Source organism: Lagopus leucura, unplaced genomic scaffold (genome assembly GCF_019238085.1).
Source record: "Lagopus leucura isolate 7727_CA_CO unplaced genomic scaffold, USGS_WTPT01 Super-Scaffold_100004, whole genome shotgun sequence".
NCBI lineage: Eukaryota > Metazoa > Chordata > Aves > Galliformes > Phasianidae > Lagopus > Lagopus leucura.
This window is the reverse complement of record NW_024962264.1, coordinates 52,550,241-52,565,245: the sequence shown is the minus strand read 5'-3', so window position 1 is coordinate 52,565,245 and position 15,005 is coordinate 52,550,241. Positions and strand designations below refer to the sequence as shown.

Here is a 15,005-nt window from a genome sequence, read left to right as displayed (position 1 = left end):
ACCTGTAGCACAGAGAAAAGTTAGAAGATGTTATAAATCCTGATAGGCAGTTGCATCCTTCATGATTTTCCACCCTTCTTGTACTAAAAATTCTGACCAAACTCAGAGCAACCAAAGGCAGCTGCCTTTCCCCTTAGCACCTATCATTTTCTTCGTACTGTAGGTCAGATTAATACTTCAGAAGAATTTTTGCCTCCCACTCAGTCTTATTTTAGTTTGTGGTTAAAGAAAAAAGAGGTAGGCTCTGTAAATCAAAAGTTGAAGGAGGAATAGTTTCATTTGTTCCACCAAACATTGTCCTACCATTTTTCCCATCACCATTACTGGAAATTACCTACATGGGCTGTTTTGGGGAGGTGATTTTCTTCTTTTCTTTTTTATTTTTTAAACCTCTTCATGGGTATCTGAAAGCCAACTTGTGAATGTTTATAATCCTGTTTATGTGGAAAATGTTTTATTAATGAGAAACTTTCTCTAATAGTTATTTTAAATGTACCTAAGTCACATTATTTAATACCCTTTAATACCCAATTCAAACTTGGAAACCTGTTGAAAAGAAAGTTTATAATTAACCTTTTCTATACGTGAGTGCTTGTGGTTATAAATACGAAGTGATGGAGAAGGAAAGTTGTTCAGACTGTGATCACTCGCTCTTTTCTTGTTTTGTAGGTTTAGCCTGTCATGAAATGGTCTAAGTGAGAGTTTCTTTCTTTGTTTGGTAATCTCTGTTTGGAGTCTTCCAGTGTTTTTCTCTGTTTTAGTTTATAAAGATGAAAAGCTTGTTTCTTATGGGTCTTTACTGCCACCTCGTGGCTGTAGGTACGTAGAGGTCGTGATTTAGAATAAAGTCGAAATGAAAATCGGTAAGATAAGAAGTTTGGGATTTTTTTGTCTTCTAACCAGTAATATAAATACAAGATTTTATCTCAAACTGCTGCACCTCTTACTTCCAGGTTCTCAAAGAAAAAAGTAAGCCTCCTACACATGACGCAATGGGTATAATAATATAGCCATAATCACTGTGCTAGCTTTTTGGGTTTTTTTTCCCCGTTTTCCTACAACAACCCAGAACTTTCAGCTATCAGTAGCTGATCTTCAAAAAAGGGTTTTTAGCAATAACTATGGTATTTGCATCTAGGTATGGGCTGAAAAAAGTAATATGAATTATGTTGTTTCTGTAAACACCTTACACTTGGGTACTTTATTGTTACTTTAGGCATTGTCATTGTGTACTTTCCCTTGCAAATGTAAATTCTCTTAAGATTGTCTTTCCTATTTGGTAGATGAGCATTTGAGAGAAATTAGGTGACATAGTCTGTGCTGATCTAATTTATGAAATGAGTGCAGGTGAAAAGCAGGGAATGCATTACTGGTCTGGTGATTGAAATTTTGTCATTGGAAGAGAAATACTTGGGTAAGTGTATAAGAGATTTCCATAAGGATGTTAAATATGTCCTGCAGAGACAGTCAGCATTGTCATTAGGAAACCAGGAACAGATGTCAGGTAGCAAAAAATGAGAAAAAGACATGTAATGAGCTAAGGAAGTGGTGTATGTTATATGCTGTTTTATAAGAAACAGTTATTATTATTTACTGTTCCTGTTTGAGGTTGTTTTCAACTTCTGTGCTTACAGCAGTAAAGTAATGCATTCTGGTGTCAGATAACTATAAACTCCAGCATTTTACTTCATGACTGCTTTACTGAAATTACTGTCTTGTGCGACTGCTGGAGAAGTGTTACATTTTATTTTTGAGCTAGTTTGTTGTGTAGGTTTTCGGGTTCCTGAGTCGTCAGGAAACATCTGTTTTGCAAATTGGCAAATTGCTACCTGTTGTGTTGGTTCTGTGTTCTGCATGTTCAATTGGAAGGAAAAAAAATCCCAGAGCCTTCATCTGGCTCATAGTTACCTCCAGAGAATCAAATGCAAATAGTTAACACTGATGCAATAAGCACATGAAAAAATATTGTTTGGTGAACTTTGAGTAGCTCAATTCTACAAACAGATTTCCATTAACTCTTAATTCCATAGTTAATTTTATATTCCATTTATATCCTTGACAACAGTGTGAAGGCAATAAAAGGAACAAATAATTGTTATGGTACATCTCTGGTGAAATGGATTATTGTAATGGAGGAAATACAGCATTTGGTTCTGAATTAAGTTTGAAAAGCAGTCTGTGTGAGCAGTTCCACTAATGAAATTAATGGGTTTTTCAAACATGCAGATTTTTTTGACCTCATATAGAGGTCTACTTTCTACAAATTCCATTTTGCAGGCAATCTTTTTTTTCGAACCATGGAGAGTGTTGTGGTTTGAAATATTTGCTTAGAGATTTAAGCCATGTGGTATGTTATATATAATCATTTTGGATGTGTTTTAGAAAGAGTGAGAAGTTGAAATGCCAACTAAATTAGCAGTGAAAATTTTTCAAGATCACTTGGTGTTTGCCTGCAAGAGTCTATTTTGCTGGTTATCATAACCACTGAAACTTTGAATGGCAGTAGAATCTTTAAAAGCTATTTTTTTGTTTTATGAACAAGGAATAAATATTGGCTATGTGCCCTAACTGAAATGATTATCAGTCTTTGCATTTACTTCTATGGATTTTTACTGTTTGTGTTTTTATTATGACTGTTAAGTCAGGATTTTGGTTTCCTCTTTTTAGAAATCTGTTACTTAAAAAGGCTTCTTATGTCTTTGAAAGATAATTGTGCTGATGGACTGAAGTGGTGAAGTTTATTAAATTTAATTTTCAAAATAAAGCTGATTTATGCTAATAAAAGCTTATGTAGCGTTTAAAGAATTTATCCATGAATTCAGTTGTTCCAGATCACATTTTGAAAATGTACCTACTTACAGGAATACAGTAGGAAATGTCATTGAATGTCAGAATTGCCAAATTAAGTACTACATTTCAATGTCAAATAAGTGGAATAAGAAACTTTTTCAGTTTTCCTTTCGTGCCTCTTTAGTTTTTTTATAATTATGGTATGCTAATAATTCTTTCGCTTTTTCAACTTTGGTTTTAACTAAATAATGTTAAAAACACTGCACCTCTAGGTTAAACTAAATCCAAAAGCACTTAAGGCTGCGGAAGCTTCGAGACTGATACATGGCATTAAGATGCTTTTCTTTTGAAGTTTTTGCTTTAAAATAACATCTAGAATGACTGCTAAGGAGTATAGCATACCTTACAATTACTGCTCAAGGCACCTGATTTGTTTATAAACAGAAAATAAATTTGTGTTTGAACAGAATAGACTCCCTCCTTTTCCTTTGCTAATGATAAAAGCCTAAATATTTAAAAATTGCAGTTGCTAGATTTTCATTAAATTACTTGGTGGTACTGATGTGTCTTAATCATGTTGATTACAAAAGCCAAACATTGTCATCACTTGGAAGACTTCTCTGCTTTCTTTAGGAGAATTTCTTTTTGTGAGGGTAAAAAATGCTTTTATTTCACAGGGATGGAGTTTGTTTTCTATTTCCTTGAAATGGAAACATGCTCAGTGACAGGGCATCTAATGCTGTTTTTCCTTCCTTTTTCTCTTTTTTCGATTTGTGTTTCAGAAAATCTTTAAGGCTAATGAAAAGCATACAGATAATAAAGTGCAATGAAAATCCAGATTGACTGAGAAAGCTTTGGGTCTATAACAGTTTGAATGCTTGTTTTTATTTTTTCCTTAAAAATTGGATGTAATCTTGCAATATGTTTTTCATTTTCAGGTTCTTTTGTCCCCCTCCGTGTGTGTATCTTATGGGCAGTGGATGGAAGAAAAAAAAAGAGCAAATGGAACGGGATGGTTGCACTGAGCAAGAGTCACAACCCTGCGCCTTCATTGGAATAGGAAACAGTGACCAAGAAATGCAGCAGCTGAACTTGGAAGGAAAGGTAGGAGTGTAATAATGCATTAAGACCTCCACAAAGGATGTTATAACTACGCAATGTCTTTCAGGGCATGCATTGGCTTATTGTAATTTCAGTTATTCTGTAGCAGATACTACATGGGTCATTCAAAAAAAAGCCTAGAAGATATACAAGACGAATGGAGTCAATGGATGTGGTTCATGGAATTACAGCATGGTGCTAACTTTTCATCTGTAGGGTCTCCACTCAGTTCAAAACTCCTTGTCTGTCTTACTGGTTTGCACAAATGGATAATATCAAGGAAGCATCTGAACAACATCTGCTGCTGAAGTAGTCACTAAATTCCTTTGCATAAAAGTACATTTTAAGTGCTGCTTTATATGTATAGTACAGTTTTTGTAGAGTAATATAAATTCCTACCAGATTTTTTTAACATATTTGTGGTGACTTAAACAACTGGAGTAAATCTGGCAGCACGTAAGAGCTCATTTTATCTGGTTGTCTAATTATGCAATATTATCTAGCTGATTACTACATTTTATTTGCAGCACCATCTCCTTAGAAATGTTTTATGCGTTACTGCATGTGTGTTGTTTTTTTTCTTCCAAATATATAATGGAATCCATCTAAATTCCATATTGTGTTTACTCTTCATGTTGCTGCCATGGAAGGTCAAAGTCACCAAGCTGGGTCACCACGGATTAGATTATTTGGATTTGAACAGATTCTTTGAATGGTTCTGAAAACTGACTTGTTACTTCCATGAGCAATTACTAACTGTGGGAGTTGTCACAAAATACATGCCATGTCTGCCTTACAGCTTAGAGCACGTGGTTTCACACAATCCTACTACAGGTTGTATGGCTTAAAGATTTTTTAGTATAACTTCTCAGAAACATGTTTGTTATACCAAGGTGGACACTGCTCTTGTATATACTTGTTTCTTAAAATGAAAGATAGCTGAAGTTTTTCTGGAGGTCTTTAATCTCTTCTTGTTGCCTAGCTTAAGCATTTAGCTCTTTGTAACTTTCCAATGACTTCAAAACTCAATCCTCTCCAGTGCTTTCAAGGAAAGCTTGGTTTAATGTTTGGTGGTGGTGCTGGTGGTGTTTCATTTGTGTTTTTTGGTTGTTTTGTTGTTTGTTTGTTTGTTTTTGCACAAGCAGTTTCTTGTGCATATCTGCTGTACTGACTTTATAGCCGTACTCGAATGTAACTTTTAGTGGTGCTCTTACCCTCTCAGATGTGGCTTTGATACAGCTACAGTCTGTAATCACCTGCTTTCCGGTCTTAGTAGGGAGATGAATTACTGAAGTAAGATGCTGGAAAAAAAAGTACAAAGCTAAAAAGTAGTTTATAAATGATTTCCATAGGGAAGGATTCCATACATATTAGAAAAAAAAAAGTCAAGTGTTGTTATTAGTGGGGAAGAGAGGAGAAAGCAATTTTTGATCTGTTTGAGAAACTGGTACACCATTTCCATTCACAATTACATATGGAGCTCCTTGTACTGAGCTAATTTGAAAAAGGGAACAATAATGTGTTTTTACCCACAGAATTATTGCACTGCCAAAACGTTATACATATCAGATTCAGACAAGAGAAAGCACTTCATGCTATCAGTAAAAATGTTCTATGGCAATAGTGATGACATCGGTGTGTTCCTCAGTAAACGAATCAAAGTCATCTCCAAGCCTTCTAAAAAGAAGCAGTCGCTGAAAAATGCAGACTGTAAGTATTTTACAGTTCTTTTCTTTCTGTAGCAATTTTTTCTCCATTTTGTTTTTAATCTATTGAGATGTGACAACAGTATAAAATATGAAACTTTCAATTAAAACACAGCAGTATATTTTAAAATGTTCCTATATTGATTATGCTGTCTAGTTTTATACATTCACAATTATTTAGTAAATACAAAAGATCCACCCAAAACCTTTATTCTGAGGAGTAAATCCTTATAAACAAATTCATAAAGAATGTTCTGTCTCAGCTTTCTAAGCTGTTGAATCCCTTAAGCTGCCTTGATCTGGTGCTTAGGATGTTTTGATCAGTAGTGAAGAGATAACTTTCAGATTGTGGTAGGAATACTTCCATGTTTCCCAGACTGTACCTCTTCATGTCACAGCCACCTTCTTTCTGTCTCATGCCATTTTTGTGTTTTTATTTTTAATATATTTTGCATAGTCACTTTTAAATAATTGGTGAAGAAATCTGTATGATGATATTTCACCCAGGTTGATTTGCTTGCCCCATTTTTTAACTGAAGATATCTCTGGTGCTATTGGGAGCGTTTTTGCTTTTTCTCCAAAGTTTTTGCCTGCTACCACTGGAGCACCTCTAGAGATGCCGTTATTTTTTTTGTTTTTCTCTCTTCACTAGTGCTTTAAAGGGCTCTTCCACCTGTGTTGGGCTGGAACCCATTCTCCTATGGAATGTGGATCTCGGGGCTGCTAGCTTGCCACATGAATAAAGGCGGTCTGTTGCTGTGCAGTTTACGCCCGTGGGCTCAGAGTATGCACTGTTGACTTTGTATTCAGATAGTTTTGATGGGCAGCGAATATGAACTAAGCGTTTTCAGTAGTAAATGTTAACAGTAGAAGAAACGTGCCTGTATTGCTGACAGTGATAGTAGCTGAATTTTTTTAGGGGCGCAGACAGCCTTTCGCCCTCTTGAGTCATGAGAAAGTTCAGATCTGAGAAAATTTCAAGTTGCATGGTTACAGTTTTCTGTATTTGTCTGTTTTCATTTCAATTGGTTGTGATTTGTAAGAATAATTTTTCTTTATACTTCAAATGCAGTGACCACTGAGATTAGTCTTAAATATTTCTCAAGGGTAAGCTAATGCTTCTGTTCAAATAATCAATTATTTGAAAGCTGTGAAAGGAGAATTTTCAGCTGGCAAGCACTGGCCCATTTGGCCAAGTGGCAGAATTTAGTGAACTAGCATGCCTTTGGAGAACAGCCTCTATATTTTCCCTCTTATAATTTTGTAACTCTTTTTGGTCTGTCACAAATATAAGTATCAGATAATTCAATCAGTAATTGAGAATTATTTATTGATTTCCAATATTCATCGACTTATTGTATTTGTGACTTCTTACTTTTCTTTGTAATAATAACGAAGTAATTTTATAATCTGAAGTCTGTATGTATTCCTTGCAGTATGTATTGCATCAGGGACAAAAGTGGCACTATTTAATAGACTTCGATCCCAAACAGTTAGCACCAGATATTTGCACGTAGAAGGCGGTAATTTCCATGCCAGTTCACAACAGTGGGGAGCATTTTACATTCACCTCTGTAAGTAAAAATGAAGGAATATATATTTTTAACTTCCCTCCCTCCATCCGCACAAAAAAAGTCCTTTGTTTTTCTTCCTTATTAATTGCCCAAGCACAGATTTGTTTTGTTACCAAATGTATATTTGATGTAGTAGTGTGGTATTAAGTGTTCCTCGTACTGAGAAAAACATTTATTTAAGCAAGTAACGTGGAACTTCCTTTTTCATGCAGTGGATGATGATGAATCGGAAGGAGAAGAATTCACGGTGAGAGATGGCTACATTCATTATGGGCAGACTGTCAAACTTGTATGCTCCGTTACTGGCATGGCACTCCCAAGACTGGTAATGTTTAATTCCTCCACTGTTAAAGTTAACTTGTATGTGGCTGCTTAGTGTTATTTGTAATTGGGTTTTCACTCTTTACAGTTGTGGCTTTGTACATTTCGTTTTAGTAATACGCATTTTATATGAAAATGACATTTGTTTCAATCAAAGCATATTTTTATATCTGCAGATTAATGCTAAAAGAACAGCTTGTAAGTTAAGCACAAGGAACTTTTCAAGACTCAAACCTACCTAAGTAGGTTAATCTGCAAGCTGTCATTAAAAAAAAAAGGTCTTTTTTAAAAACAGTGATGTAGATCCCACTGTAGCAAAATACTTTATTCATTATTCAATATCAATACTTCAAGGCTTTGCGACCAGTAGGACAATTTTGTTTTTTGACTTCAGCCTCGATTTGAAAGTATTCTGATTTGAAGCTAGAAGATAGTTAGCTAAGAAATCTTTGAACACTATGGCTGCTGCTTCTGCTGATGTTTTGTAACATGAAATATTAAACTTTTTTTCCAGAAGTTGAGATAAAATTCCAGTATTCCAACATATTTCCACCGCCTGTAAGGGAATAATTTAATTTTTAAAAATAAAATAATACTCTGAACTAAGTCAACATTTTTTTGTGCCAGTAACAATTGTTCTTTTCAGTTGGTCATTTAAATGTTACTTAAAGGTAACTGTTAAGATAACCAGTGATTGTTGTATTTGCAGTATTATGTTTAAGGCCATCTCAATACATTTAGAGTAGATCCTTATTTCTCAACTGGTTTGGTTCAGCAGCCAGTCTGCCATAGAATGTTAATCGATACTATCAGTGTTGGAAGTGTGTGCTTCTGTAGAAGACTACTGATAGTTGACCTACTTTTCTTTCATTGTCAAGAAACAAACCAAAAGTAGATTTTGCTGAATCTCAGACTTTTTTTTTCTTGCTGTTGGAATGAGGAAAAAGGTGAAATATATATGCATACAGCATTTTGAGGGAGTAGTACTGATTGCAACTGGAATATTGTGTTCTTGATGAAAAATTATTAGAAATTATGAATCTGATGTTATTAACACAGGAGGCTTGGAAACTTGAAAATTAGGATTGTTTACTTCCTGTACTTAACATTACATGCATAATCTTCAGTGTAATCTTCAATGTAATGAGGTACAGAAATTGTCCTAAATGTGCATACAACTTTCATTCACAGATAATTCGAAAAGTAGATAAGCAAACAGCATTATTGGATGCAGATGATCCAGTATCACAGCTCCATAAATGTGCATTTTACCTTAAAGACACTGAGAGAATGTATTTGTGCCTTTCCCAGGAGAGAATAATCCAATTTCAAGTGAGTTGTTTAACTTATTTTGATAGATGAAAAGCATGGTTGCAGACTTTTCCCAAATATTTGCAAATATAGATGAATGCCAGTTTTGTAGTTGGTTTTGAATGAGAATATTTCTTTTGAAAAATCAGCAAATAGAATTCATTATAGCCTTTCATGATGCACTTAGCAGTGTTGAATTGTCTTCCTCTTGGCTAAGTGTAAATAGTAGACTAAAGCTGCAGAAATTTGATTTGTCAATAAATAATGTGCTAATTTGTCTTCAGTAATTTTTCTTCATAGGTGGAGAAAATTATTCCCAGTGAGTTACTTTTATGGGAAACAACCCGAAGAAATAGCTGCCTAAAAAAATAATAGCTTGCATTTTGCTTTGACATCTCTTAATATGCCAGCAGGCTGCTTTAGTCTTGTGTGTGTTAGTGTGCTTTTAGCAGACTTCTACTGTGGTAATTCCAGACAATAGCAGGAGTGGTAATCAGATTTAATCTCAACTGAGAGATCTCTTTAAAAATCCAGGGCTGCTCAAATAGTAAAGGGTATTGAGAGAGAATACTGTATTCCAAGAAAGGCAACAAAAGATCAGGAATTTCTTAGAACAGTTCTAGTTTCCAGAGGAATAAAGGTAGAAGCAGGGAAGTGGAAAGCTAGCATTTTTAAGGGAGGGGGCAAGAAAGATTGGTAAAGTCTCAGGTAACTTCTTTCCACTATCACACTTTAGGATAGAATACAAGAAGCTTTGTTAGTATTTCAGGAAGCATTCATAACCTAAAGGTCAGAAGTGGACAAGGCCTGTCGTTTCTTCCACTAGGAGATAGCAGAGATATCTATCAATGTATTTTCTTGTAAAGCAGAGTGGATCTTTGCCAGGAAGAAAAGAGAGCAATGAAACAGGAATTGCAGTGTCTCAGAGTCAGCCTTGCTGTTGTTTGATCTTTTTCTAACTACTTTGTGGGAAGGGCTGAATGAACTAGAAACTCCTGCTACTCTGACAGCTGCTGGAAATGGCTGTGGAACTGCAGGGGCATAGTAACACTCTTTGGTATCATGATACTTGCGGAGCCCAGTCTGAAAAGAGATCCAAACTTTCCATGTGGAAGGATAAAAGGACACCCCACTCTTTTTTTATTCTGCTTGTTGAATAAAATCTGTTAACATGCACATCAGACTGTAATCACTTTTTGGTAACTGGAATCATGTCAAAATATAAAAATATATATATAAAATCTTGCTGCCAGTGTCAGGAAAGACTTCTCATTTTATCTGTTTCTTCCCTTGGACCAGAAGACAAAGACTGGGGAAGAAAGCACATGTGCCATCTTTCACTGAATATTGATCGCTGAATCTAGTTTCTGAAGTAGGTGTCTAGCCAGTCTGTGCTCACTTTGTGGAAGAAGAGCCACTTGTTCATGAGTGAAAAACCACAATTCTTTCATGAGTGAATGAAAACATCCCTGTATAAAGAAATAGAAGACTTAAAGCAGAAGACGTATATTAAGCCAGCAGTTCAGCATGAACTACTAAAAAAGAGCTGAGATTGTTTACTGGAGTGTACCAGTCAGATCTCTTTTCAAAGACTCATACACTGCAAGCTACAGAAAGGATTGTAAATAATGCCATGCTTGATCAGAGCGTAGTCAGTGTCTAAGAGCAGCATTAGTAGATGCTGTTTATAGAAACAGGCAGACCTGGTCATTTTATGAAGATTCATAGATTCATAGAATGTTTTGAGTTGGAAGGGACCTTCAAGATCGTCTAGTTCCAACCCTCATGCTGTATGCTCAGTTGCCACTAAAAGATCAGGTTGCCCAGGGCCCCATTTCTTCCTGACCTTGAACACCTCCAGGAATGGGACATCCACAGTTTCTCTGGCCAGCCTGTGCCATTGCCTTAACCCCATCTGTGGCATTTTCTTTCTACTTCAAATCAGGTGTTTAGCAGAAACGATGGAGCTAGCCAAGGATCTTGTTCACTTCTGATATCTGTGTTTTTGTTTGATAGGAGTTAAAGCATGTATGTCCACTCATGCCAGCAGGAAAATGTCCTTTGTCAAAATAGTATACAACACTTTCTCTTTTGAAGTTGGGCTAGAAATTTTTACATTTCATATGCTTCTAATAAAAATATCGGTTGGCTATTAAGCAGGGAAAGGTCAGTGGTTAGTGTCCTCACTGTGCTACCTGTCTTGCAAGCTATTTTATAGTAAAGGTTTTTAATCTGATCGTATTAGAATAAAGAGTCTGCCTGAACTCAGCTTTGATCCTGACTTCATTTCAACTAGCCAATTTGTGTTAGATTTGTGAAGTTTATCTAATGTTTTTTTGAGAGTAAAGTAATATAACTGATTGGATGGATGGTTGTATATCAAGATGCCCCTAAAACTCTATGTAAGCAAGCAGAATTTAGCTATTAAAAGTTTTCTAGTCTGTTTTTTTTTTCTGTGATTAACCTGAGCACAACTTTCGTATTGCAGAATAATGGAATTGTTCAGAGTGGGCTTTTGCTGCCATAAAAGAAACAGTACACAAAGATGTAAAACTAATGCTACGTGATTTACAAAGAGATAGCAAAAGTTTCTAGCTTATTTGCAGGGTCTTCATTTTGGCTTCTTCCATGTCTTTGAACAAACATTGGAATACTAGCTTGTTTTTTTTAATCTTTTTGTAGATAAAGAACAAGTTCTTGTTCTTAAATAAGTGCTTGGTGCTTGGCCAGGTATAATTCATAACATGAGAAATATTCGGTGCTTTCTGTTGGAGGTTAAAGATGGAGAAACATATAATGAAAATAATAGATATTGTTACTGACTGAGGTGCTTTTTAGCTCTCTGTCTGTCAAACAGTTCTACAGATCAGACTTCAAACTTACTTTCTTTTTAAGGCCACTCCATGCCCAAAAGAACCAAATAAAGAAATGATTAATGATGGAGCTTCTTGGACAATCATTAGCACAGATAAAGCAGAGTACACATTTTATGAGGGGATGGGACCTGTCCATGCTCCAGTGACACCTGTGCCTGTTGTAGAAAGTCTTCAAGTAAGTGAAGTATTTGTTTATTTTCATAAACTCTTTCACATGAGATTATTCTTATCATAGTGATTTAAATGTTACAGTGCTTTTGTGGGCTACTGTAGGAGAAGATTCCTATCAGCTTTATATAAGATAACTACATTGCAATGATTTTGCTCAGCTACATTTCAGAATGTGTATCACATGAATACTAATAATATTGGTCACATGAATAATAATAATAATAATATTGCTCTATACATTAAGAATTTTATTTTTTAGAATACTATGGTGGTGACATCTTTAGGACTTTCACTTCCCTTTTGGTTATTTAGAAAAGCATTTTGACTCTTGAAACAGCCACTTACTCATCAAACATTATGAGGCTGAAACTGTGTTAAGAAAATGTGCTATCTGCTGTTGAGTAACTTAAAGCTCTCCTAGTGTTCTCTGGAAGATGTTGTTCTTTGTTTAGTAATATCTTTTTGAGTTTACTTTTTTACAGTTCACTTATGTAGGTCTGCTTATTTTTATTTCATCCAACTGATACCAGTAGCACATTTTACAGTTCATACGTGCACTAAAAAGAATTTTTCTAGGGTATTTTTCTTCTTAATTAAAGTGTTTCTTTTTTGTGGGTTTTCTTCTTTTATACTCGTCCCCTCATCCAGTTGAATGGCGGCGGGGATGTAGCAATGTTGGAACTTACAGGACAGAATTTCACTCCAAATTTACGTGTCTGGTTTGGGGATGTGGAAGCTGAAACTATGTACAGGTATGGTGTTTCCTACTACTTGTATGGGATGTTTTTCATAGTGAATGCTCATTCTTTAAGGTTAAGTTTTGTTTACTAAGTTGACTCTCCTGTTTTTCAGATGTGCAGAGAGCATGCTATGTGTTGTTCCAGATATTTCTGCATTTCGAGAGGGTTGGAGGTGGGTCCGTCAACCAGTCCAAGTTCCAGTAACTTTGGTCCGTAACGATGGCATAATTTACTCCACCAGCCTTACCTTTACATACACACCAGAACCAGGGCCACGACCACACTGCAGTGCTGCTGGAGCAATCCTCAGAGCCAACTCAAGCCTCATGGCTTCCAGTGAAACAAATGCAAACAGCGAGGGAAGTTACACAAATGTCAGCACAAATCCAACCAACGTCACATCATCTACAGCAACTGTAGTTTCCTAACTACCGTTGTTTGTTTGGACTCTAACTGACTTTTAAGTGCTACGTTCAAGAGAACTGAACAATTTTTGTGGTTTCATGGGAAAACACCTTTCCATTTTAGATGATGGTATTTCGAACCTGGTTACCTGCAAGTGCTAATCTTAAATATAGAAGCCACAATAAAAAAAAAAAAAAAACAAACATCCAAAACATAAGAACTTTATTGAAAATCTATTTTTCAGCTGTTTTTTTTTTTTAATGGGCAAGAAATAAAAATGTGGCTGGGATACATGTTGAGCAAACTAGAAAACATGAACACAACATAGTTTTTATGGACCAAGGAACTTGTATAAGCTTTAGTATAAAAGGTACATTTTCACCATACCTTTTTTGTATCACAACATATAGTACACTTTTGTTACCAAATAGTTTATATTTTTTGTTCTCTGAGCTTTTGCTCCGAAGTATATTCAGGTTCCAAGCCTGACCATGCTTGTATAATCTAATTACCATACTCTTCCAGTTTTAAAAAAAAGTATATATATTTTTGGTCTGTGGCTGGAACTGTTCCTTTTTTTAAACTGAAGTCTTGTGACTTTTTATGAACTGAAATTGTTTTTATTTCAGCAAGTAGAACCTTGTAAAGGCCAGCATATTTTTTTTAAGATTATATGAAGTCTGTGCAAAAGCTTTAAAAAATGCCTCTGCCTTGCCTGCAATACATGCAATGTATGTTAACTTTAGTGCTCTGTTTTCAGTCATTGTTAATAGTTATTTCTGTTTTCCTTTTTTTTAAATATATATTTATAGTGATAATTCATGAGGTTCTAACATTACATGAGTTTTGTTTTTTTTAAGGGTGACATCTCAAGCAGTCATGTTAATGATTGTTCATGTCACAGGCATACGTTGGTGTTTTTGAAGGGTTGTTACTGGGTTACTCTCCCTCTTTCTTTCACAGTCATATTGCATCTGAAAATGTTTCAGAATCTGTTCAGGTTTTTCTATTCTTGTACATAATTTGTATTAAGTGTAAGTTAAATGTTTTATTTCAAAAGTGGAATGTTCCCAATAACTTCATTTGGCAGCATGTCTTCTGTCTTGTTGGCATGTAACTAAAATACCATGAGAAGTATATGCTACAAATAGGATTGGTAGGTGATGCCCTTGATGGCTAAGAGTCACAACAAGCATGTTTTTCTTCATAGTGTTTGGTAAATTAGGCCAAACTTAAGTGTACTTGTACTGAGAACGTGCTTTCATTGTGAGGTGATCATACCATAATAACTGAAGTAAATTTTATTACTTAGGAATGGGCAAATAGAAAATCATAAAAGCACTATGAAGATGTCAACTCCTCCCATCCTTATTTCCTATGGGTTTCTCTTTCCCTGCCAACAGCTTGTGCAACATTCAAGTCTTCTCTCCATCATAAATTTAAGGCTCATTTGCACTTTGACTTTGTTGGTTGTTGTGTTTGTTTTTCATTTTGACTTTGCTGTGTTTTAGCTCTCCTTGCAGACCTGCCTGTTTCGTCTGTAATTGAAAATAAATCCCACTAGTTCATTCATAGTCACAGAACTAGGCATAGAATCGTAGGACAAGTTCTGATAGCGTGATCTTGAAATGCCAAAATATGAATTTTATGGTGTGTTCAGCCTTTTTTATTCCCTGAAGCATGAGCCACAACTGCTGTGTAAATGTGAACCTGTGGCTTCCTACACTGCGTTGCTTTCAAACTCACCTGTTGACCATTTTCATAGGGTTTTTATTTCTGACCACTTACTCCAGTTCCAACACCCACCAACATTTTAAAGCATTTTCACTGCACCATATTTGTGTACTCCGACGCTCCATTTTACCTGTTTGTTTTAGTGCTCCACTGTGAGAACAGTGTGGTTAAAAGAGGAAATTGGTTGTAAAACATATTTAGCTGATAGTTTAAATCAGTGCCACTGACCTTCTGAAACGTGCTTGTATCCTACCACAGGCCTTCGTATTTGCTCTG

General features: G+C 35.5%; 1 protein-coding gene across 4 annotated transcripts in view; it reads left to right on the top strand.

Annotated features, from left to right (window-relative positions):
* Positions 1-13,583, top strand: part of RBPJ (recombination signal binding protein for immunoglobulin kappa J region) — a 91,300-nt gene extending 77,717 nt beyond the window's left edge. For 3 of the 4 annotated variants that reach the window (XM_042871933.1, XM_042871931.1, XM_042871932.1), the window contains 8 exons: positions 3,729-3,894; positions 5,427-5,601; positions 7,034-7,171; positions 7,384-7,496; positions 8,684-8,824; positions 11,699-11,854; positions 12,499-12,602; positions 12,703-13,583. In XM_042871933.1, coding sequence (XP_042727867.1) covers positions 3,729-3,894; positions 5,427-5,601; positions 7,034-7,171; positions 7,384-7,496; positions 8,684-8,824; positions 11,699-11,854; positions 12,499-12,602; positions 12,703-13,018 — 1,309 coding nt within the window. In that variant the 3' untranslated portion in view covers positions 13,019-13,583. The remainder of the gene's footprint in view (positions 1-3,728; positions 3,895-5,426; positions 5,602-7,033; positions 7,172-7,383; positions 7,497-8,683; positions 8,825-11,698; positions 11,855-12,498; positions 12,603-12,702) is intronic. The other variant, XM_042871934.1, reaches the window with a different exon arrangement.
* The last annotated feature ends 1,422 nt before the right edge of the window (positions 13,584-15,005 follow it).